The sequence below is a fragment of the Symphodus melops genome, assembly GCF_947650265.1.
Source record: "Symphodus melops genome assembly, chromosome: 5".
NCBI classification, from domain to species: domain Eukaryota; kingdom Metazoa; phylum Chordata; class Actinopteri; order Labriformes; family Labridae; genus Symphodus; species Symphodus melops.
In genome coordinates, this window is record NC_136695.1 from 16,953,831 (window position 1) to 16,979,696 (window position 25,866).

At 40.3% G+C, this 25,866-nt stretch overlaps 3 protein-coding genes across 5 annotated transcripts in view; 1 reads left to right on the forward strand and 2 right to left on the reverse strand.

The window, feature by feature from the left end:
- Window positions 1–8,976, reverse strand: part of hivep3b (HIVEP zinc finger 3b) — a 49,737-nt gene extending 40,761 nt beyond the window's left edge. For all 3 annotated transcript variants that reach the window (XM_079343149.1, XM_079343151.1, XM_079343150.1), the window contains exon 1: window positions 8,704–8,976. The gene's annotated coding sequence lies outside the window, so the exon portion shown is untranslated. The remainder of the gene's footprint in view (window positions 1–8,703) is intronic.
- Window positions 8,977–12,636: 3,660 nt separating this feature from the next.
- serinc2l (serine incorporator 2, like) lies at window positions 12,637–20,358 on the reverse strand. Its single transcript, XM_079343666.1, has 10 exons — window positions 20,221–20,358; window positions 19,368–19,529; window positions 18,857–19,044; window positions 18,695–18,774; window positions 18,427–18,564; window positions 18,089–18,258; window positions 17,583–17,673; window positions 15,623–15,767; window positions 15,335–15,544; window positions 12,637–14,470 (listed from the first exon to the last, which is right to left on the reverse strand). Exons 1-10 carry the CDS (start codon window positions 20,257–20,259, stop codon window positions 14,332–14,334), a joined length of 1,362 nt encoding a protein of 453 aa, XP_079199792.1. The 5' UTR covers window positions 20,260–20,358; the 3' UTR covers window positions 12,637–14,331.
- A 1,780-nt stretch (window positions 20,359–22,138) lies between these two features.
- Window positions 22,139–25,114, forward strand: stmn1b (stathmin 1b). Its single transcript, XM_079343402.1, has 5 exons — window positions 22,139–22,247; window positions 23,623–23,668; window positions 24,124–24,293; window positions 24,411–24,602; window positions 24,702–25,114. Exons 2-5 carry the CDS (start codon window positions 23,653–23,655, stop codon window positions 24,759–24,761), a joined length of 438 nt encoding a protein of 145 aa, XP_079199528.1. The 5' UTR covers window positions 22,139–22,247; window positions 23,623–23,652; the 3' UTR covers window positions 24,762–25,114.
- The last annotated feature ends 752 nt before the right edge of the window (window positions 25,115–25,866 follow it).

Here is a 25,866-nt window from a genome sequence, read left to right on the forward strand (position 1 = left end):
ACAGTAATGGACACCCTCACAGGAGCAGTGAGTATAAACTCAGCCCTGCTACTACAGCAACTGTACTCCTAAAGAATCCTAATCGGCTTCTAAGATAGCTACACACACTTTTTCAGCCTCCCATTGTGACAAAGAAAAAAAAAAGTCAGATGGTCCTGGCGTCCTGGCCTTCTTCTCAAAGCCGGGCAACCCCTGGTCTCCCCTTGGCTGTCGTCGTAAAAATGTGGCCTCCGCTCTGCAGCCAGGCATGAACCAGAAGCAGCATCACCCAACAACTAGTGTCTCCACCGGCCCAGCAATGTGTCAGCTGACATCAGGACAAAAGGGGGGTCCTCAGAGGACAACACCATTAGGCTTATGAGAGCTTCTGCAGAGTGTATATGAAAAGTCCCAGCCTGCGATGACTAAGCTGGGGTTGCTTCCTTGCAATGTGCTGACGTTGCAGAGCAGGAGAACAGGGAGGAGGTGGGGGACTACCTGGGTATAAACACAGGGACTGCTGACTGGTTGAAGTTGTTAAGGACAGCTGGATTACATAATAATTATTGAAAACCCTCAGACAGATACTTCCTAAACCAAACAATATGCTTTTCCCCAAAACATTGCAACCATATCTTCAAAATCAAAGCCTTTGTGATACCTTGACTGGCCTGCTTGCTGATACCATATTTTACGCAGTATTCAAACTATTGTATTGGTAAATGAACTACTGTAAGATCTAGCATCACCACTGACTTCTCACTGTGGTGCTTATGACATGGATGAGGGTAATGTGAACAGAAGTGAATATTTCAAAGAAGTAGATGACAGCTTGATTATGTCAGACTGCTGTTAAAAGAAATGAAGCATGTAAATACAGAATAGAGGTGAAGCATAATGAAGAAGTGGTAACTAACTTTATATTACAGTGATCCTAAAGATTATCATAAAGGAATTTGTCAGTTAATGAGATGATGTGTATCATCGTACCATTGTCTTATAAATAGGAAAGTAAAGGCACACAGAAGTCATGTTCATCTTTGTTATGGGGTCACGCTTTGGCTTCATTATACAAGGAAAGGTTGGGAAATTGTCACTTCTTTTAAGGCCATAATACATAACGTACCTTAATGCAACCTTGGATCATGACGTGTACACATTTCATGACCTTGCTAAAAAAACATTTTTCTCATCCTGGCATGAGCTTCAGATTCGTTTTTGATTTTTCGTCTTTATTCTGTTTGTATTAGATTGTAAAAACAGCATGAAGGACATTTTGACCAGTGAATGCACATCGTATAAATGGACTTGAGCTTGTATAATACTTTTCTGTTCTTCTGACTACTCCAAGCGCTTTTACACTGATGTCACACCTTTACCATTCAAACCCATTCACATACTGATCTAAAGTAGCCATCAGAAGCAACTAATCCCAATCATACACATTCACCCTTCAAAGACGAAGCAGCAGGAGCAACTTGAGGTGAAGCATTTTGCCCAAGGGCACATCTGACAGTTGGCTGCAGCAACTGGGCATTTTTTTCCCAAGTTATCATTTTCCAAAAAAAATTATATCACAATAAATATTGTACCATGGACTTGTTATCCTGATGTTATTGTATCGTGAGATTTTAATGTAGTAACATCCCTGTTAAGAAATGAAATAAATAAACTCACTAACAGACTGATTTATGCTGAGTAGCACCATTAATGTTTCACCTACCACTTTGAATCCACCATAACAATGTGACAAATTGGACATAAAATGACTTTTCTAAGGTTGCTGTGTAGGTCTTGATTTCAACCAAGGTGAGCCACCCATCACGTCTTTTGTTGGACTAGATGGTTGTTTGATGAGCTGATCAGTCAGTGGTATGGATTATTATCCAGTTTTACTACAGACACATATAACCAGGTGTGGTTTTGAACCCAGAGTCACTAAAACCTCATTTTAGTCCAACAGAAAGATTAGTCTCTGAATGGGGACGGAAGCAGTTTGTGTTCTTAGATGACAGCTTTACAGACCATAGGAGCACGTTTAATTCAGTATAATTGGTGATAGTAACTTTAGCTTGACTAAGAAACTGTTGAGATTTAAAGTTGCAGCAAAATTGAGGTATTTTATTCTTAAGAACAAGTCAAAGAAAACAAGGAGTAAGATCATCAATGCCAACATTTTTTCCATTCAAGCTACAACTAACTTTAATGTGCACAACTATAAAACGTGAGGTCAGTGTGAAATAGGCTAAACAAGGAGGATTGTGAGTACATCTTAACAAAGGACAGTTAAGGGTAATGTATTTTCTCTTCACTCTTGTCGTAAGTACAAATATGTTGTTTTACCTTTAAATAAAAACCCTATTTTGCTCATATCTTATTGACCATTTTTGAAAGCTCAGTATGTTTTGTTTATATTTTTGGTTGATTATTCAGATCCCTCTGTAAACCAACATAAAACACCAAATTGCACATTTTTAAAGGGACTTTGTAATCACAACAAGGTAAGGTAAGCTTTTTCAACTCTTTCCAATCATTTGATACTACACAGAAATAAATGGGAATCCGTGAATGACTGAAAAATGATCTGTGATATAGTTTTTTTGGCATCTTGACAGCAATCAACTGTGAAGTTACCAGATTTTTAAATATATATTAGCTATTGAGTGATGAATCTGATTGAATGAATTTGGATCATGGGACAATTCCTGGCTGGCTGAGTATTCATAACGTTTCATTCCTCTCTTCCAGTCACCATCTCTAATTTGGGAGTCATGTTTTATGTCAGACAATATCCAAATAAGGACATTTCTACAAGTTTGTTGAATTTAATTAGCCATGTGCATTATGTTTGTCAAGCTCATTCTTTAGTACGGTAGAGACGCTGGACCCTGTAAAACATACTTCGGATTGTTTTTTCAAAACCAAAATAAAACAGGGATGTTCTTCTTGGTATATTTTTTCAGGAAAAATAGTTGGCATGTGATAAATATTTCTGCTTTAGCACAGTACAAATCTTCTGTAGTGTGGAAATACAGCTTTCGTAACACTAGACTATAAAATGACAGGTTCTCTGGTTAGATAGTAACACAGTGGAAACCTGTGTTCTGTCTAGACCGAGCCTGAAAAGTTGTTTGTCGGACTGCTCACATAAATATTTGCCTTCAATTAGGTGAAACAGACGCCTTCGCTCTGAGGCTGCGATATGGAGCCATCAGCAAAAACACTGTTCAAATAAACATTCACAAAACACATATAAACATACAGACATACTGACACAGAGTACAGAAACCCACCATGTGTAAATACACCTTCGCTTGCATGACTAACATCGCATATAAAACAAAACCTGAAGTCTTTTAATGGTTCTTTGGACCTCAAATACGATGTCAGGGCCACACCTAGCAACTCAAAACCCCAACAAAAACTATGACTCTAATACTCTTACACAACATGCAAAGAGAAGAAAATCTGTAGCGTTTTTCTGCCCTTTAGTGGGGTGAAACCTATGACATGGCTTGGTGATGGCAGACGACCACACTCCTGCATAATTAACAGCATCTAAAACGAGGTGTTCTTTATATGACCTTACCTGACAATGTCAGGGCACAGCGCACCTTCAGGGACTATGCGGGAAATAATAAAATGCAGCACACTCACAGACCAACATGAAAATGATACCACAGGGGAAAAAAAACAAACAAAAAAAAACAAAGCTAGAAGTTGTCCACTCACAGGTTTCACAGGGTCTTTAGAGAGTAGAGCTAAAAGAGAGGATGCAAGAGTCACACTGGGCTTCTGTGACAGTGACATGTCAGGGGAGGGTCATGTTGGAGAAACACCAGCGCCTTGATTTACTCAGGAGATCTGCATTAGGGTTGGAAGTGTTTTTTCCACAAAGCACTCATACCCTCCTGCAGAGCAGGAATCCCTTCAATCCTAACTCACTGATACTGCAGGGATGACTTACACACCCAGGAAAAGACTCCAAAGGAAAGGAGGAAGGAGAGAGAAGAAGAGAGAAAACCAGAGGAGAAAAAGGAAAATGAAATAAGAGGGGGATAAACCAATGGGAGAAGGAGAAGACAGGAGAGAAGGTAACAGAAAAGTGGAGGAAAGAGGTGGGGTGACAAGAGTTGAAGAAATAAAATACTAGGAGAGAATAAGAAACACAAGCACGCAGCAAAAGAGAAGATGATAGAAGACGCAGAGTGAAAAGAGGAGAGAAAGGACGGTGCAGAAGAGGGGAAGAAGAAATACGAGGAAACACTGGAGAGGAGATGTAGTGAATGAGGAGAGGAGGAAAAGAAAAACTTCCAGCCAAGACTTCCTGTTCCTTATGCTGCAATGTTTACAGTCCACTTGTGAAGCAACCACATTCAGATTAAAAACAAAGCTACATTCCCCCCTTCAGATCATTTCTTTTGGTTCATTACACCCCACTGAAGGAGCATCTGTTCATGTGTTTCTATTAAGTCTCAGTTGAAGTGTAAATAGTAACACGGAGGCTTCACTCTGGCTAACTTCAGTTTTATGAACCCAAAAAAAGGGAAACAGAATCTCTTGTGATTTATTTGTGATTGATAAGTCTCCGGTTTCCCCAAAACAACATCATGATGCTGTTTGATATGTAAAACAATTCATACGTAAGCTTTGCCAACCCTGTTCGCAACAGGAGAAGAAAATGCTTGTTTGTTAAATGGAGGGCAGGATCAATCACTTCTAATGCATTACAGGAAATTAAGAAATCTAAATGTTGTGATTGTTTTTTGTGAAAAAGTGTCGAGCTGTTTATTTGCTCAAGTTTACATTTTTTGTATGCACATAGATGTTGATTTTGTTGTCAGATTTAAGCCTGTGTGTGTCTTTTCACCTGCTTTCACCTGTGTCCCTGACTGACTGATTTTTCATTTATATAGGATACATCTGACACATACACAGCCTGCTGATATGTGATTTTTCATAACTGCTCAGCCTAAAAATGTACATCTAACAGCAAGAACACGTCTTCCTATGCTGAAAAGCACGGATTCTACAATTTGATGTAGACGCTGTTAAAAAGAGATTTCGCAGAAAGTTATCATTGCATTTAATTAATCAGCAAACATGATGTAAACAGACATCTGGAGATTATTGTGATCAGAGCAGATGCTGTGTGAGCTCAGGGGTGTGGTCGGAGGGCGTCCTGGGACCCAGAGAGAGAGGGAGAAATTAAGAAGAGGTGGAGATATCTAGACATGTAACACAATACCTCATCTGTGTCATCGATCAATACACACTCTAGGCGTGCTACTTGAGCTAAAAACCAAACAGAATCCATGGAAAGCTTTTTTCAGCATCCTCTGAAAGCTTCGGCAGCCAGATCTTAATAATAAGTCTGATAAGCTACTACGTGTGTTATCAGTGTTTTCATATGTAGTCATCAGCCTCTCCCAGGGTTACACAATCCTTAACAATGAGATACTGGCAGACATACCTCCAGACATACCTGTGGTAAAGCAGGGACATAGCACACAATCACTGTTAAACAACACCGGTCACTGTGGAAAGTGAACACCTGCACAACAATGTCCGTACTGTTGATACAAGAAGTAAACAGTGATCATAACATTTACAGAGGAGAGGAACCAAAAATGTGAAAGGATGGCAAAACAACATGACCAAAAACGATGTTGTGATGTTTTAAACTTCTACGCATCACAGACAGAAAACGAACCTCTACATACCACAAGCTAGCTGTGCAGGGGAAGCTAATGATTAACTTCTGAAGGGAGAGTTTGAAAGAGTAACTACTGTGACTGTTAACACCTGCCCTGCTTAACTTACACATATTACAAATTGTAACGTAGTTAACACACACGCACACACTAGACACACATGATGGACAGACAATCGAACACACTCATACACACTGTAGACCCACACGTACACAACAGACACACCAAAATTAATGACACACAGTCTTTAGAATCACCAAAACACATACGCGACAATCTCAGCTACACACATGCACACACTTTTGTCCCAATAACACACTCACATTGCAGAGCAATATACGCTCTCGCTTCTCCTGGCACACAAAAGGAAATTCCATCACCATTTGAAGAAGAGGCGGTAAACACACTGGTCTGGGCCAGAGGTTGAGTCGAGGCCACACATACACACACGCACGCACACACGCACACACGCACACACAAAACTAATGGAAGTAATACAGAATGAGAGCTCCTGGCTGCAGACCAGACACCGATGAAATAACAGAAAATGATCTCTTCATCACTGCACGATGCAACTGCATGCATGCAATACAATTATTAGGCTGGTGGGGCATTTGTTGAGTTGCCAGGCTGGCAGTCCTGGCCTCAATTTTGCATTTTATGAGTGTGTGTGTGTGTGTGTGTGTGTGTGTGTGTGTGTATGTGTAAGTCTTGTTCCTGGTTTACTGTGGTCTTCAGCACTACAGTGGGTCTATTCTTCTCAGAGCTTCAGAGGGCAGGATTAATGAGCAGAGCAGGGACATGAAAAGGTTGTGTCCACCAGTCACCAGGATTTTACAGCCTGTGTGTGTGTGTGTGTGTGTGTATTTTCTTGAAGGCCACTGCTAACAAAGGCATCCTTCATACATGCAACTACACTTAAACATGATCAGGCCATTGCCTCTACCCTTTTTTGTAGTTTGTCGAGGGTGCAGTCATGTGTGAAGCAGAACAGACTGCCAGCTAACACGCTTGTTCACTTTTTCAGCAGCTCTACAGGCAGCACAGCATCCGTGTAACACCTACGTGTTTCACATCAAGGGTTCAGGCGCGACTGTCACTCTGACTCTGCAGATCATCCCATGATCCTTTGCCCTGTTTTGGCCTGCATTATCAAACCTTGTTATCTGAAGAGGAAGTGTGTCTGAAGTTCTGAGCAGGAACTCCACATGATCCTGCCCCCGCCAAGAGCAATTCATGCATTTAAATCAACACGTTGCCACCTGCAAGACTGACTCAGTGTGTGAGAGATGGAGAGGGGATGGTATGGCAGGTGTGTTTGTGTTTGTGTGTGTGAAAAACTATACAGCTCAGTGTCAGTTGGCAGAGATCTGAGCTTCTCCATGTGGAGTGTTGCTTGTGCCAGTAGGACACACACACACACACACACCTACACCTACACACACACACACACACACACCTGTCTGAGTAACTGACTGAGGCCTTCAGTAATCAGTGTTAGTACTTACAGACAGTTACGTTTTGCTCTTACTGACCCTGAATAAACTGATTGCACAAGTCTACAGCTATGATCAGGAATACCAAAGCTTTCTGTAATCGACTGGCACTGCTAAACTGTGTGTGAAAACAGGTCATACAGCGACACAGAATATAGCACATTCACAACTTTAAAGAAGGGTAATTGTTCTCAAAAAGCCCCCCTCTAACACTTCAGCCAAGTTACAATGGTATAAAAACATCAAAGCAGATTTGATCCCTGTCCATGTTAAAACCATAAATGGCAGTAATCCCTAAAGCCCAGATTTTTTTTTTCAATCATCAAAATCATGTAGTCAAACAATCTTAGAAATTTGCAAGGAAACTGAAGCATGGCTCTCCTTGGGTGCCTGCTGAGCTAGCGCCTTTCTCCAGCCAGCACCACAAGTGGTCTTGATCCAGAGCCGAGTGGAGCCCTGTAAGGTTGCCACTTTGTGCTGATTCAATAAAAAATAATTGCATATTGGCCACTCTCCACTCGTTCCCCTTTCATCACTTTACTCTGTCCTGCATGTGGTGGAAGTTACAGGACAGACCCATAGAGAGGAGAATGACACTGCAGGCTGGGTATTGCATTAAGGAAAAGACACACTTGACCTCCACTAATATTAAAAATATGTTTTCTGCAGCACCTCCCTCCAGGGCAGACAGCTGCCACTGAGGTCTTCATCTGCAGAGAGAAAAACACTTCACTTTCTGCAAACCTGGCATAAGATACACAGAGAGCAATGACTAGATAGATAGATATATAGATAGATAGATAGATAGATATATAGATAGATAGATAGATAGATAGATAGATAGATAGATAGATAGATAGATAGATAGATAGATAAGTTGTCTTGCTGTCACTCAAATTCATTGTAAAAAAAAAACATTATATAGCCTATACCAGAAACAAAGGAGAGTTTTCCACTTGAACAACCGCCAAACTAAACCTGTGGGGTCATCGTTACATCTTTAAAACACGATTCACAGTGTTGGCTATAAAGTATGATGTCATCTGATAAAAAAAAAAATCTCCCGCGTGCAGGTGTAGCCCATCATGAAGGAGTTCATCGTGAATCTTAAACTTGTGCGTAGCTTGCTTGCGTGCGTCCTCGCGCACTGTTGCTCTGCTCGCTCGGTTTTTTTTTATAAAGGACAAACGGGGTGAACGGAGGAACATGATGAAGCATATGCTGTCAGCTGGACGCGCTGACAGCACACACCTTCTTAGACGCTCGTTTAAAGACCAGCCTGATCCCACCTGATCTGACCGCTGCTGAAGTCTGCATGAAGCACATCCTCGGCTTTTTCCATCACGTTTTCTTTTCACACATAACGAAACTACCCAACTTCATGTCACACTCTTAATGTAATAAGCACGGTCCTGCGCAGAACTTCTCACCATACCCTTTTTCAATTTCACATCCATTCTGACACTACCGAAACTAACTAATAAACAGGCACTGATGTGACAGTTCGTATTTACCAGCTTTCTTCAGTGTGCGCGCTGCAGCCATTTATCCCGAAGCGAAAGGGCCAGAAGTCCGCATTTCCTGGATTACGCTTTGCAGGATAGAGCTGTTGTCGCTGCCTCTGTTTCAGCGCAGGGAGAGCCGGAGGGGCTCTGGGCGCTTCCCACTGTTGTGTCAGGCCGGACAGCGATGCCACATTCAGCTGATCGCCACAACAAAACAACATCTCGCCCTACGCCAAACACACTCCGCGGCGCCACCCCGCACGACAGGTCCGGTGGACACCGCCCCCCCTCTCTCTGTCTCCACCAGTGTATTCGCGCGTCGAGCACGCCTCATGAATAATCATGAGGAAGCAGCAGCAGCCATTGGTTTAACGAAGCAGTTCCTGGTTAATGTTATTAATTCTAATTAGCCAGGCAGACGCTTTGGAGAGTGATTGAAGTAATCGTGATGCGCACAGTGATCTGAACTGCTTCCACTCGATGTAACTCGATGATTCAGCTGCTGCGTTTCACCTCCACACACTGACACCATCTCACACCTTCCCGCTACACCGCAAGAAAGAATAGCCCATCGTAAGTGATGCTGACACTGCATCACACACAGCGGAGAGATATAATGGAGGTCAGGATCTGAGGGCCATGTCAATTAACTTCCCCTGGATGACTGTGTGAACTGCTGAAGGGTCACGGGCTGCATTATGCAATCCTTTGCACACGTCAGAGCTCTGAGTGGATTTCCTGCTGATCTGGTGACCGACTGTGCCTGACCTCCTCATGGACTAGAAGGGGGTGATGAGGGGCCAGATACAGTAAAGGTCGCTGAGGGAAACTGTGAGTGCTGCACGCTTCGAGATCAAATGGTGCTCTTAAAGGCCAGTATGCAGCAGAGCTCACAGGTGGGGATGACCTGCTGCACACTATAGCTTTCACCTGAGAGAGCGATGGCGCTTTCAAATGAAATAGAGGAAATGTGTAGAATAAGTCACATTTCATCGTTTCTTTCTTTCTTTCTTTTTTTTTAAGAATTGTCATTGCATCTGCATCCATACGCTCTCTGTTCGTAGTGTTGAGAAAGGAACCCGAACAAAAAAAGAGAGAGAAAATGAAAGAGAAACAGTGGAAGAAAAGGGACTAAAGGGGAGGGGTGTTGCAAAAGAAGAGAGGAAAGAAATATAGTAGGAGGAGGTGCGAGACTGAGCAGGAGACGGTGGACGGAGTGTAGGGACACACTGGGGTGCGAGCGCTCCGTGCTGCTACAATATGACTCTGACAGACTTATGTAACCAGACCGGCCTGGCATTTGGCTCACAGCAGACGCCGGCTGCACTCACTGTTATGTAACTGCATTTGCCGCTCATCTAAACTGAGGGGGCGCATGCGCAGTGGAGTTCACACTTAGACTTTCAGAGTTTTTTCCACTTAGTTTAACTCCATTGCACTGCAGTTAATGTTAGCGAAGAGGAGCAAACCAAACACACTGAAAAAAACACCCTGAAAGTAGGCTTCAGCAGTTTATTGGAAAGTAATATATTATAGAGCACAGATTTGACAGGCATCTGTGTCTTCACTTCCCATCATCGAGCAACAGGTTTTCATCCTAAAAGGCTAATTGGGACTTAATGTTGGGTAAATGTTTCAAGAGCACATGCAGTGTGCCAGCAGGGCTTCAACTCAATTAGCTTCCTTGCATGCAGCACATAATTTCATGGGCCTGGATCACACTCTTAAAACCTAATTACACCTTAGACAGGCATTTCCAGTCAATCTGTCAAAGGGGTGGTCAGGGATGCAGGAAAAACCCCACGTTTATCCAATTCAGCATCAGAACCTGTTAATAAAAAAAATGTTAGATAGAGCTGAAATAAAGGGATGATCTACTCCACAGAATGACCTTTTCCTGAAAAGTGGGCACTTAATGCTGACATTTTCAGACAAACGTGGGGGGAAAAAACAGTGGAGATTAAGGTCAGGGATAACAACTGATAACCACTGTTTGAGTCAATCTGCAATTAAAAACATCCCAGGGTTCCTAACCAAGCGTGGCATTGGAGCTGTACTAAGTGGTTCATAATCAGCACATTACAGTCTCTGATCTCTCGTTACAGTGACAAATTGCCCCTGATAGTAACAGGAAATGAGGTGGGATTTATGACACCAGAGCAAATGGCCAAAAATGGAGGGTCATGGGCATAAAAACAAGTTGATAATTGTTCACCTGATAACAGGGAAATACAATTGCAATTTATGACACATTTTTCTCAGATGTTGCTGGGCATGAAAACTTTCATTTCAGGTGGGACTCGTGTAAGAATGCACAACAAAAAAGTTCCTCAATGTCATGAAACTCGATCCAGTGTTCTTGAACTGTAGATGCTACTGTCGATAATGAAATGAAAGTATAAAATGCTAAGTTTCCAAGAGCTGTGGCTGATCTGTAAAGAATGAAGATTGTGATCCTGTTAAGACTGTAAGTGAAAGTGAAACAACAGATTTCATTTTGAGGGGATAGCTCACAAGAAATCATCAGTTTGGTATTTAGTTATGATGCCAGTGCACTTGATGTTGATGAAGCCCAAGACTGACATTACAATTGTTCATCTTTCTTTGTCCTTTCCCATGTCTTTGTAGAGGTTTATGTTCAGAGTTATGTGCTTTTGACATGTTCTTCTTACAGCTAAAATATGCAACACTCAATCAGCCCAGAATGGTCGTGGATAGGCTGAGCGAGGGGTGGGTTTGTGGGAGGGTGCAAGTCGACCTGAGTTGGTGTATCCTGGACTTTTCTAGACAGTGCCAACTGGATTGAGTGACTGTAGCTGCCAAAACCAACAGGGCTCTGTCTGCAAGCCAAGGGAGAAGGAAACAGCACAGGCAGCAGGCGCTGGCAAAAGCTGCACAGGGGACAGGTCAAGAACATTACTGCTTCAATTTACAGTCAGAGAGAGGAGCTGAAATCTTGTCAGAGGTACAACTGTTACAGGATACACAAGTGCATGTGCTTTCAGTTTTTCTTTGGACTTCAGCAAAAGGAAGTTAGCTAGAAGAGCAAACACTTATCAAATGGGCAGGACATTAGAGGTTCTGTGAATGCATCTATTGTCACAAAACCGCAGGACAGAGAAGCAGAGTTTCATCCAGTTATGAAACAGACTGAGATTAATACTGACGCCTCTTTATGGCTTACAAAGGCAACAAGACCATCAACGATAAGATTCATTGCTGTACTTCAAGACTGTTTTCAGATGTGATTAACACTGCAGTGCCTAAAATACATTTTCTTCATTTTCATCCAAAAACACGTCTTAAGCATGTAAAGTACAACAATAAATATGTGCCGCACTCAAATCAACACAAAGTCAAATCTCTTCCAAGAGCTTTAAGAGGCCAAAACAACAGGAGACGTGGCAGAGAAAATACAACAAGCCATCAGCTAGGAATAGATTGATCTGAAACATTTGGTACTTTTAAATGGTTATGAATTGAGTGTTGAAGAATCACTGCTAGAATCACATTCTGCATGTGAAGATATCCTGCTTCAAGCCTCGTTTTAGTAAACCTAGATAAGATGCCTGCAGTACTCCAACAGACACTGAATTAATGATGTATACTCCTTAACCGCAGGTTTCTAAAAATGCTTTTTTTTAATACTGAATGTTGTGACTGACATGGTGAGAAACCAAGACACATCTGCCCACATGTGGAGACAAAATACTGATGAAGAAATCTTCACTTGCTGTGATTTTCCTTCCATCTCCTCCTTAGTTCCCAACACTTGTACCTCCTGACCTTAATCTATGGGATTAAGCACAGAACGGAAAGAAAGTGCTATCACACTGCCAGACTCTTTAGAGACATTTAGACATGAGTGACAATCAAAAAAAAAACATCCATAAGGTGCCTTAAACCACATTAACTTAACCAACAAAGAGTGTCAAGCAAATGTTATGGTGAAACTAAATCAAGAGTCAATTTACTGACTTTTGTCAGGCTGCATGAAATATTTAGTACCTTATAATCTTCTAACCGTATAGACGACGATACATAGAATCAACGCATGTTAATATTCCTATGACTCTTTTACTAACACTACTGAACATCTCTAAAGGCTGCATCAGGAGAAAAGGAGTGAATAACAGATTTCCATCTTGATTAAAAACAGTGTTTATACATTAATTATTACAATATTAATTCCAGTCAGAGGCCTTATTATATGGCATGCAATGATTAACCCCACACCACAGTGTAAGGCAAGGCATAATAAACACACATCAGCATTAGTGATCAGTTCATTTTGAAACCCAGGACTTCAAAAGGCACTTAATAGTGTTTGGAAATGTTACATGTGTTGACTCAGCAATTCTGCTTATCAATAGGGCAATAAGTACATAACATGTGCAATACATCAGACATGTTTTTTTTTTTTTTTAAATGAATATAAATTAAAAGTACATTTGTCACAACACTTAGTCCATTCACAATACTTGAGTGATGGGGCCACTGAAATGTCAGGAGAGAAAATAACACCAAAGTTTACATCTTCAGGATTGTTTCAAAAATGTTCTACTTCTACTGTTCATATTGAAATCGAGGTAACTTCTATATTAAGCATCAAATGACTGTACCAGTATTACAACCATCAACAATCAATGAATGTCAGTACCACTCAACAGAAACTGATGAGCCTTGAAATGCATCATTGTCATTTTGAAGCTGCAACGATTAAAAAGTCCCTTTAAAAAGAAAAACCTCAATGCCACGCTCTGCAACATTCTGGACATAATGGCATTTTTAGAGCACTCAGGTGGTCACTTCTTGAATGGTGCCACTGCACATCACATGGCTGCTCAGGGTCAATACACGTCTCCCTGATGCAAACAGACGTGGCTGCACAAGACCAATATCCAATCAGACACGGATAGGGTTAGCACCGCTGATAAATGACTATCTGATGGCGTGGACACGGAAGAGCTGAGATTATTTGACGGCCTATTAGGACTGAAAGTGTGATGAGGTGGATTTACATCCAGTCTAGCAGCAAAAAAGGAAGCCCAGCTTTTATCTTTTGGGCGTGTCTTATCTAAGCTTCACACTCACCTCAGAGGGGGGCTTTCTGCGGGGTTCCCTCTGTCGGCCCCAGCTAAACATAACCTAATCTTAGGGACTTCAAACCCGACCAATTAGAGAAGTCTAATGTCCCACGTCATTAAAGGGGAACCTGTAATGAATGTTTTGAGGTATTGACTAAGTGACTTGTTGAAGAGTCTATGCGATAGTCCAGTAACTAAATACAGCTATAAGATAAAACAGCTCATTGAGTCATATCACAACCACATCAGGTAGAAGGGAAGGAGTCACCTCACAAGATATGCATTTCTCATAACCAAAGCAATCATTTATCAAGCTAAAAGCTAAAAAAGTAACTTATTTTGTAGTGACTCAGAATCATACTGAAAAAAAGTACAAAAACCGACGCAATAAAAGCAAAGGCAATTAATAGAAAAGGAATTATTATTTTTTTTCCCTCTGTACAATATCCTTCCATATTCTTTAAAAGCATCCTTCCACCTGCTTTTTTACCCTGTGCTCAAAATCAAAAAAGAAAGAAAAACAAAAAACCAACAAACACAGTGAACACGCTCAGCTGAAATCCCTGTCAGGGAAGAGGAGAGGAGCGATGAGGGTCCAGAGGTAGAGGCCAAGGCCCAGCCAGCTGGAGCTCATCTTCACCCACACAGCCGGCATACTGCTGTTCATGGTCTTGGTGGTGGTGTCAGGTCTGGGGGGGGGGGGGGGGGGGGGGGGGGTAGAGAGGAACAGGTACTTTTTAAGTAAACTTGATATCACATGTGAGGAATTTTGTATTGATTCTGTTCATATGAACTACCGAATGAAGGATATTTTAGAAATCCACATTCAGACTGTATTCAAACAATGGATGACTTCAGAGCTGAAGTATTGCACCCCCTTGTGGCCAGACCATAGGCCTACACTGCCTGTGCAACATGAAAACATGTCTTTACAAATGTATGATAAATTGTACGCAATTTACTGAAAAACGAATTGCTTCAGGTTTTTCCCCTCAGATATAAATGGTTTTTTTTTTAAACGATATGCAGCAAAGCCTGAAACATACCGAAAGAAAATAACATTTCTGCAATATCTCAAAATCAACATATCTAAAAGAGATATCATCACATAAATGCATCATCTTTTTCTGTACATCAATTCAAATTAAAATCTAATTTGAATACTTTATCATTGTGTTCTTTAAGGTTGATGTTCTTCCCCCACTCTCACGGTAGAAGGATGAAAGATGAAGAGCGAACAGCTGCAGCGACATGTTTCTGGGTAAACTTAACAAATGAACTTGCGGCCTGAGACTGTGATACTTTTACATCATCCACTTCTAACGATGATCTAACGTTTGTTACTTAAACACAGGACTGGAGTAGCTGGTAAAAGTCCAAAATGAGCGACACATCAGCTCTGTTTACAGTCTGATTTTGTTTTACATCATTCAGATGTAGTATTTAAAAAGTGGTTTTTTCTCTATTAGACTCCCTTACAATGAAGTCCTGTGCGATAATCTTTCGGAGCCCTCGGTTATCATTGTATAACTGTGATGTGGACGGATACTCACTGGTACCAGTTGGTGAGAGTCATCATGATGTACAGAGATGCTAGACACAGGTGGAAGTGGAAGACAGAGTAGTTGTAAGTGACCCCCTCCTCCTCATTGTCCACAGCCCTGCGAATGCCGTCTTCTCCCACTACCCCCTCTCCACCTGAGACTCCGCCCTCCTCCGTCTGCATCAGCTTGTTGACCTGGGCGTTACTGGACGAGCGGATACTAGGAAGGAGACAGAAAAGACAGTATAATAAACATGTACTAATTTATATATTTTATGATGTTCTTTTTCCTGCCTACCTGGCATAAAGAGTGCAGAAGAGGAAGATGATCAAACCGACGATTCCCTGAGCATCCCACCACTGCACCCCCTCAGTTTTGCCGTCTCCTATTTCTTGGGAGGAGTTCGACACCAGACTTAACAGGCTCGGGTTACACTTTCGATCTAAGAAATCAAACACATAAAGACAATATTAGAAATGAAAACAGGTTGTGAAAAATACTTTGACATAAAGGATTTTTAATCTTTTGGTATCTAGACTCTGTCTTGTTAACCTTGGCTGTACATTTTTGTATTCCTTTGTAAGTTAACTTTTGCACTAAAGAAGATACTTTAAATACAATGAAAGGTGTATTATGCAGGGGTTAGCACCACATTGTCAGAAATAGTTATAGAGGGCAGTCGTGTTTCATTCGACATTAGGGCCACTTGTGATGTGCTATCATCACCCCAGAACCTTTAACACTGGGTAGACTGGGGACCCACTGGGCCCATTGTAATCAGAGTTAGCTACTTTGAGGCACATTCTGTCAGGTTGTGGGATTAGTCTGTTGCAAGGCCATCGACGTGGCGACATAACTCGGTGTTAAAAAGCTTGGCAGCAGGAAATGAAAGTAAAAGAGGACAGGTGAATTCAGAAAGTAATCAGGAAAAGAACGTAGACATTTAGTTTGTCCATAAGGGAGAGAAATACAACAGAGGTAGACTTTAAGCAGACCTTTAAAAGGAGCGCTAATTATTCAGAGATGCAGGTAGATTTGGGATGGCAAAATTGTTGTGCAACAGGAAATAGTTTAACTGATGATTCCCTTTGAGGACTTGTAGGAGGAAGCATACGAAAGGAAAACGCTTAGCTATGCAGGTTTGGGTGAGAAGGAATAATGCCAGTTGGGGGTCGACATAAAAGGGTGAATCTCCTTTTTTCTCTCTCTTTTCGCTTCTGAACAATCAGGTAGTAGGGCGAGGTGATCAGGACAGGGTAAGTGCTATCCCTGCTCGCTACTTCCCCTCTCCTCCTTATAAGATCTCGTTTCAGACTTTTCGAGGTCTTTCTTTGTTCTCTTGTGTTCTCGTTGCTGATCTTCCTATGTGTAACAATGGCAGCAGGAACAGTTTGTGGGGCGGATTCGTCTGTGTGGTAGGGTAGGTAGTATTAGCGTTGACAATAGCTGTAGCTATGGATGCTTCAGAGAGAGCTAGCATGGAGGGGGACAGCTCTGGGAGTATGCAAGGTAGCGTAAATGGGATGAGGGTCGTCTTCACTCAGCGCTTATCATTTCATTAGTGCACAGTGTGTGTACGCTAAGTTTATCAAAAAAAAAAAGCTGTACATCACAAACGTTTCCCCCTCTACTCCTACCCTATATTTAAATGATAATAAAACTGATGTTCTCTTTGTAAACACAGCTTAGACTTCACGAGTGTTTTCTATGTGTGTCAACATGAACGTTTTCAAGGATTACATCAAATCAAAGTTTATTTCTACAGCACATTTAAAACCACCTTGGTTGACCAAAATGCTGTACAGGCAAAAATAAAGCACACTATAAAAAAACAGCAAAAAATACAATAAATAGGAGCATGGATTATTTGCATCTTTCTTATACTAAAAGAACGATGAAATCCATGTCTTTGTGAGTAGTAAGGATGCATTTCACATTTTCAGTGTAAACTGATATCAGGTGGCTACACAGAGAAAATAACTAACCCTGCAGTCACCGCAAGCTAGCCTGTTGTGCTATTCACTTAGAATGTTAGATGAGCCAAGGAAGGTCTACCTACAATAGGTACTTCCTATTGAAAAAAAATAGCTCTTTTTAAATTGCGTCACTGAAAACTTACCAATATAATCAATATGCTGCAGGAGGTAATTAGCATATATTGAGAAAAAAAAAAAAGAGGGCATAATCACAGATAACCATGCAACCAAAAGCTAGAGTGAAAAGCTAAGGCTAATGTTTAAGACAGCCAGGGACTCACTTGGATTGTTGGTCATTGCAGACCAGGTGACATACATGGTGTAAAGGGAGATGAGTGAAGCCTGGAGTAAACCCGAGTGTGGCTGAGCTTCCTGTTACAACAAAGAAAATGTACAATGAACAAAGTCAAACATGTAACATCATGCAAAAATGTAAACCAAGGAGCAGCAAGCAGCTTTGATGTTAATTACCATGGGATTATATTCAGACAATATTTCTGTCTAAATCTGAGAAAATGACTCAAGTCATTCAAAACGGAGGGGAAGAATACGTTTACACTCTACTAACCAACAATAGTCAGGACTTTTTAATCTGTGACATGCAAACAGAGTCTGTCATACTCTCAGAACTACAGAAGTTGTTTTATTCCTCAATGGTGCACATTTAAGACACATTTCAGTTTGAACATGAAAGCACAGTGATATCCGCTGAATGGTGTGACAAACTTTGTAGAATGAAAACAGTAAATCTGTATTAGTACTGGTAAGGTGTTAGACGGGTTCATACCTGTATCTTGGGTAGAATAGAAACAACGGAGATGATGATGCAGAAAATAAGGTTGAGGCTGATGAAGACTTTGTGTTCTGTGCAGTCATCGGGCTGTGTGTAGTAAACGTAGAAAAGCACGACAGCGGTGAAAGCCAAGGCGTAGTGCAGGACGGTGAAAGACAGAAGGCCTGGAAATCACAAAAACAATTATTAAAAGTGGAACTACTGGTATACTTGTGTGCTACTTGGACAGCAGAGCAGATATCTGTACAAGATTGAAATATTTTGCCAATTTTTTTTTATGTCATCATTTGTCAAGAATTTTAGTTGATAAGATATCCAAAGGAGACGTGTACCTGCAAACCAGCATTTGTTGTCACCATTTTCAGCATTTTCTACCCACGCCTTGTTCCAGGAGTGGGCAAAGTCGATGAGGAGAATAAGCTGGATTATAATAAAGATGAAAGATCCCACCACTCCAAAGTAAAACCACACTGTGAATTGGATCAAAACAGTTATATCGACTTTGCTTGAGTCACTGATAAAAGTCAATGTCTGCTTATTAAAAAAAAAAAAAAGGACTGTAAACTAATGTTTTTTTAATTCATCAGAGCCACTTAGTACCAGTATGAAAGGTTCCGTCAGGGATGAAAAAAGCTCCCACAGTAATCCCAATAAGGATCAGCAACTTAAAGAACCAGAATCTGTAAAAGTAAAGAGATAAAATAAACAGTTGAAAAATTCATCTTCAGTTCCCAACCCTGAGCACACTGATGAAGTACGTACCCATTTTGAATACCAGCACGAGGATCTTTGCTGCTCCGGACACCAATCATAATAGCGCAGAACAGAAAGAAGAAGCAGGTCATGGCAAAGCACATCCGGTACACAGACTTGTAGCCCACAATGACTTCACAGTTAACATGGTTTTCAAATCCAGGTATTGGAGGTCCTTCTTGGCAGAATCCTGGAATCTACAAAAGCAGAAGAACAAAGACACTTTAACAAAAAACGTCAACATAACAGAACTGTGGCTTAAACCTGCTACATCAATAAACTTGCTTTACTTTACAGGTAAGCTATTTATTGTGCATAAATCAGCGTTTGAATGCTGTGCAGCTTTCAATGTGTAACTTCCTTATCTCAGAGACCTAGTTTCATTTCAGATAGCTTACCATCATAACTACCTTTATTAAGACATCAGGGAAATATAGTACACAAGATGTATGAGAAAAAGAAACATTCACAATAAATGGGTGGTTTAGTTTAAGAAATTTAATGAAACCACAGATATTACCTTTTGGAGCTCAGTCTCCATACCAGGAAGTATCATAATGACAGACACCAGCGTCCCCAGCAGCAGAAAGAAGGAGAAAACCAGCCGTGTAACCGTGGAGTTGTTGGAGGAGGGACAGCAGCAACACAGCATGCATGGTGCTGATCCACACAGACAGGAGGCCTGCCAGTGATGGAGGCAACAAATGACAGAGGTAAAGACTGAATGGGAAATTCATGGAGGCGTTTGCTTTGGCAGAAAGCCAATCACAAACAGGTTTTGCCACATTAGAAATACTGGGTGATAAATTGGCAATGTTGGCATATTGTGACCAGACACATAAACACATCTGACAGGACTATAAGTAGTGTCAGTTTGTCAACAACATGCAGCAAAGACATTTGTTTCCTGCCTCGTTTAGTATTGTCCAGTCAGTCCAAACATAGCAAGACAGACTCCATGTCATGCATGATACCAAGCAGGACAGGGACATTGCTAGTCAGCTAATTTAAACTGTGTAAGAGACTTTATATGCCTTAAAAATAGTCAGAGTACAGACTTTTTTACGGCAATAAATTAGCAACGTTAACGTCAAACACACTGATGTTAGCCTGGATAGCTAGCTCGTCTGATAGTCCTTCAATTTATCTTTCGCCCAGTTTGCTTTTTCACCAGCTAAGTATACTGTGTTCTTTAAACAGAGGTAGTAATGTGTCCGGATACTTTACTCAACATGTATACAAGAGGACAGTTTACAGAGTTTCAGGTTACGCCTCTTCAACGTCTCATAAACAGAATGCAAACCATTAGTAAATGTTTACAATAAAGTCATATGGTGTAAAAAAATGTATTTATAAGAAGAATAGATACTTACGCAGCTGGCGACAGAGCACAATGCCAAACAAGCTCCCATGTTTACATTCAAATGTTGAAACCAAGTAAAGAATACAGTCCTCTGTCGTTTCCTTGTCAGGAGCTAACTATAAATACAAGAACCGGAAGTGAATGCTCGGCTGCTCTTCAAAACAAAAGTCTTCACGATAACCTCTTGGAAATAAAACGCGGTATAATTGTCCAAACCAAGGGAGATAATACAGGGAGATATCCAAAGTGAATATGTTTAAACAGTGTTTGGTTAGACAACACATTTTTGTTAAAACTGCAGCTCTCAGTTTATCCATATTATGTATGCTTGTTTATATATTGTATTTATTTGTGCACTTAATTAAACTATATGTTTCTCTTGTTGGGAATCGTTGCTTTTTGCTGCTGTGACTTTGTAAATTTCCCGTGACGGGATAAATAAAGGAGTATATTATCTTATGCTGTGATTCACCGACACAGATAAAAGAACATACCGTATACGCTTATTTAATTATCGGGCAAGTAGGAGTGTTAAAAACTACCATGGGAAAAGGTAAAATATTACCATGGACATTTCTTGGTAAATTAAGAGGAAAAAATATACATCTTTTGAGTTTTATTTTGATTTTTTCTTACATTATAGTGGGCTATAAGTGGCTCATTAACATACATTAAGTGGTTATGCACGTTGTGCTTTATAGCACAAGGCCCAACTGTAAATTTAAAAAAAAAAAAATATTTTAATCCACAGTTGTTGCAGCTGATGTACTTTTACACCATGCAATATCTGTTTAACAAAGCTCATCTGGTACATTCGCGATGTAAATATTGTTTTATCTTGTACATCTCTCCTACTTGCCACATATTGCTTATTTTATGATCTCTATTTTTATTTCCTATTGAGTGAAAAGCAACACTAAAAACAGAATTTTGGGAAATTCTGGGAAAACATTTTGAATAAAATATTTTTCAATAGCAACTAAGTGTTGTAAATTACAGCAATGTTGTTTTTGGCAGGTCGGTTCCTCTATCCAACACTAGGTGGCATCATTTAACCACAATTTTTATCACTACTGTTTATTTAAAAGGCTGTTAGACTATTTATTTCGAACAACGTCATTCATACAGCGATACAAAACAATAAATTAACCAGATGACAAGCTTATCAAGCACGTCTTATTATAATAGTGTCATGATCTTGTGGCTCTGGTCCCAGAGCACTTTGGGCTGACCGTGTCAAAGTAGACTCACGCAGCAGTTCCACAACTCCAGTCAGAGCAGACAGGACACTCGCGCGCACACACACGCATACACACACACACCGTCCAGAGAGCAAAGTGTGTGAAACATGCGTGAACCCGCTGCTGTTCCCGCCCTGGTTTACAGTGAGACGTAAATGTTTCTTCACTGTCACACGAAGATAAAACACTGCATTTTACAAACACATTATTTTATCTTTACATTTGATATTCTAATATTTAACAATAAAGGACAACATTGATTTCTTTAACGTGGGTCTAAAACATTAAAGTCATGACATTATTTTCACGCCTATTTCAATTACACAATATAAAACAACCGAAAATTGTAGCGCTAAACATTTGGCGAAAGGCCAATTATTCAAATTTTGGCGATGGCGTCATTTAGCGACAGGCCAATAGCGACTTTGCTTACTACAGAGAGTCTTGGTGGTGGTTGAATTTGAATGAGAAAACGGGTGTTATGTATTTTGAAAGCAATGGTCATTGAATGCATCTTAGTTTAGTTGACACTAACTACTGCTGTGGTGGCGATTAAATAGGTTGCCGCCTTTGTTTCCATGATGGTTTCTTAATGTTGTTTTCTGTTCTGCAGATCCTGGCGCTTACGGTTGTAGCACGTGGTGGATTTTGACCAATGAAATCAAAGCTCTCTGGTGACGTATGGGATTGTTAACTTTTCGCGCGAAGTTGCAGATGTTGTTGGTGTGGTTCTGAAAGAGAACAGAAGAAGAAGTCGGCCCGTGTCGTGTGCGCACTTCAAGCTTTGGCATTGACGGTGAGAACAATGGATTTATGCAAATATTGAGCCAGTGTCTCAGACTATTCAAGCAATGTTTTGAGCTAGGTTTTTTTAAGGTCTTTTAAGACAATTATTAAAACGTTATGAAGTGTGTTTAGCATCACTAAAAGTCAATGAGTAAATTGACTTTAAAGTAATGGACAACGGTTGTTTGTAATAACAGAACAGCAACTCTTAAAACGATAGGCTATATTACTCAAAAAGCAGTACCGCAAGTGTTGCTTATTTTCTGATCTTGTCGTATGGTTAAAATAATGAAAGTTTGTCACTTTTGTTTTGATTGGAGCCACATTATGTTATTATCATGTGTATGAGAAAACATTGCATTAAACCAAGCCAGCTAATTTTAGTGTTCGGGTCAGTAAGTCAATTATACTTGATCATTAAAGCAAATAATCCCCCCCATACATTTCATGCTTTTGATATTCAACTTGTTTGTTTTTTACAAGTCTGGGTTTTTTATGTCCCACCCCCGCCTTTTTGTAGAAACACATCCTGTGCAGAGTAGGTAAGAACATGTGGGCTCTTTTTACGAGCCTAAAGATTTGTTCACAGCCAAACATCTTTATTTTCAGCTCATTTTCTAAACAGTATAATTCAATCAAATGTAGCAATTTTTATTAGTGATTGGTGTATGTGTACATCTATTACTTATCTTACATCATTTTATTTTCTATGCCATATACTTTTCACAACACCATTATTTTAAATGATGTTCTGGATTCAAAGCTTAAATGCCATTATCAAACATTTCTATATGTGCACTGTGGTTATTCCACTTATTTTGTTGCAAGAAATAAATATTCAAGACTACCTTTGTTTAATACACAGATATAACCGACCCTTTTAGTAATTACATAAGCAGGAACAATCCTGATTAACTATCCTAGTTCGCTGCACTGCCTCTAAGAATCATTGAGGTGTAGGTCTAGTTTTGCCTGTTATGTCATGACATGTTAAGACTAGTCTAACAGCTGAAAACGTGCAACTGTAGAGAACATACAACCGTCTTTTAACAGACAATGACATAAGTATGTTTAAATATGACAGGAACACGGTAATCCACTTGGCTTAATTGGCTGAAAAAACATGCATTTTCATTCTGAAGGTCATAGCAGGAGAAGTAAAGTGTAATGCTCGCATGCTTGAGCAATGTTCTATCAAAACACGGGCCATGACTGTTCGCTTCAGTACTGTGAGGGTACGTGGCTGTGTTCCTGCACCACTGCATTCGTTCACATGTCACAATTTACGCTCAACCAAAGTGAAACTAAGGCGTATCCACTCAGCGCTTGTTAGACAATGATTTTTTTGACGATAATTTTCTGATTTGTGTGTTGTTGTTTTTTAGTCGTATCAAAAAGGTATCATTCCTGCTGAAATGGACAGCTGTGGAGGTAAGTGATCAATATGAAATTAAATGTTTTGATGAAGTTCTGCATTGGTCTTGAAACCTTTTTGCATTCTAGACTCTGAGCATTTTTCAAAAGCGTTTCAAATATTTATCCTAGTTTTACCACCAAAAAAAATGTGACCACCCAACAGGGACTATTGTTTCATCCTGGCCTCTTCAAAAGTAAAGAACCCTGAAAAGCTAACAGGAGACCGCTCAGCCTCATTTAATTATCCTGGGTCAGTGGATCTCAATAGAAGCAATATGTTAACATTCTAGTGAAGTAAAGATATGTTTGATCAAAGTGAATTGACAACATATTTTATTATGAGTCAACATATTTTCATCAAGTTGCGATGAATGCTGTTGTGTTACAATATCAAGGTGTTGTCTGACTTTTAACGTCGACTTTTCATCATGACACATCTGCCACAGCTTTACAGATATTCTGTTTTGCAGATATCCGAGTGAAGGAGCTGAACAAGCGTGCCTCAGGTCACGCATTTGAGGTCATCCTGAGCCCCTCAAACACAGATGCTAAGGGATTTCCATTGTCCCCTCTGAACAAAAAGGAAACATCGCTGGATGAGATTAAGAGGAAGCTGGACGCTGCAGAAGAGAGACGCAAGGTATTGTGTACGCAAAGTAACACGAGTGTGAAAACTGTAGTCCACTAAATGAAGTCTGAAGCCTCATCACATGTTTCGTTAAATTGCTAGAAAAGTTCTCTCTTCTCATTTTGTCAGAGTCAGGGCGCTGAAGTGCTGAAACAGTTGGCTGAGAAACAGGAGCACGTGAAGGAGGTCCAGCAGAAGGCCATTGAGGAAAGCTGCAAGTTTAAGAAGACGGCACAAGAGAAACTCATTCACAAGATGGAGACATACGAAGAGAACCGCACTGCATGGATCGCAGCTCAAAGCGAAAAATTTAAGGAGAAAGTACGTTGATCATGGCACTTCAACATGTCCGAAAGCTTTTTTTTGTTGTGATGATAAATACTGATGTGATGTGATTCTTTTCTTTACTAACACCGACAGGACAAGAAACTGGAAGAGGTGAAGAAGAACAAGAAGGCGATGGAAGACAGGGAAAATTAATTTGTTTGTAATCTGAACAAAAAAAAACTGTTAAATCTCCAAAGATAAGCTTTATTTTTCATGGTTTTATTTGTTGTACTAGTTCTTAGTATGCTGTAGAATGAAAGTCTGTTTTCAGTTTTAGATTGGGTCCTGAAATTGTCTGAATTTTCTTCACTTGTAGAATTCTTTTGGGCAGCTAGCAACACTTTTTTTTCTGAGGTCTGAACTATATTTTCAAAGATATGAATTGGTCCTTGTCGTTCTTTCAATGCATCTTAATAATAATGTTCCAAACTGTTGATTTTACTGTAAGTTTAGATATACAGGGGGGTACCAAGGTTCTGGCATTAAAGTCTGTTTTCACAATGTAACCGTCTTCTGTTGTGTTGTGTTGGATAAATTATTTTACATATGAAAGTCGAAGATGAAAGTTATGTACATGTGATGGAAGTTGATACAATTTTAATTGAAGAGGAGCTTGACTTACCTGCCATTTAGTTAGTACCAAAAGTAATACTTTAACACTTGTGACACCTAGTGGCAGTGAAGGGAACTGACAGTCTGTTAGAAGCTCCAGAGATGGCTGGGGAAACTGAGACAGAAGTAGGTAGTTTAATTTGGAAATTTAAAAACACTGCTGACTGTTACATAGAGGGGGTTCTAGGATTGGGGGTGACTACGCATGGCTGCATCCGTGGACAAATATTTTACTCAGCTCACTTGTATGTATTTTTGACAATCCAACAAAAATACTGCAAAGTTGCTCCTCAACCCTGAGGTACCAAGCTTTCCTCTCACTGTAAGTTGATAGGGGGTTTTTAATGGACAGCTGAAACTCTTGTGGTGACAGCACCAAAAGTGTAGCAGGGATAAATACACAGCTAACTTTTGTTTGGGAGTCAGCATTGTTATGCACACACATCTGCTGCTGCACAATCCCATCTTTGTCATGAGTCGGGAGGAAACTGCTGGAGTCTTGTCCCATCGATAAGTGTTTCTCTGCTGTCAACACATGGAACAAAGACTGGCTTGACTCAAAGAATCATTTCTCAGCCTATTATGTTTTTCAAAATCTGGCTTTTGATATTACTTTCAGTTTTCTACTCAATCTAAATTTCTTCTT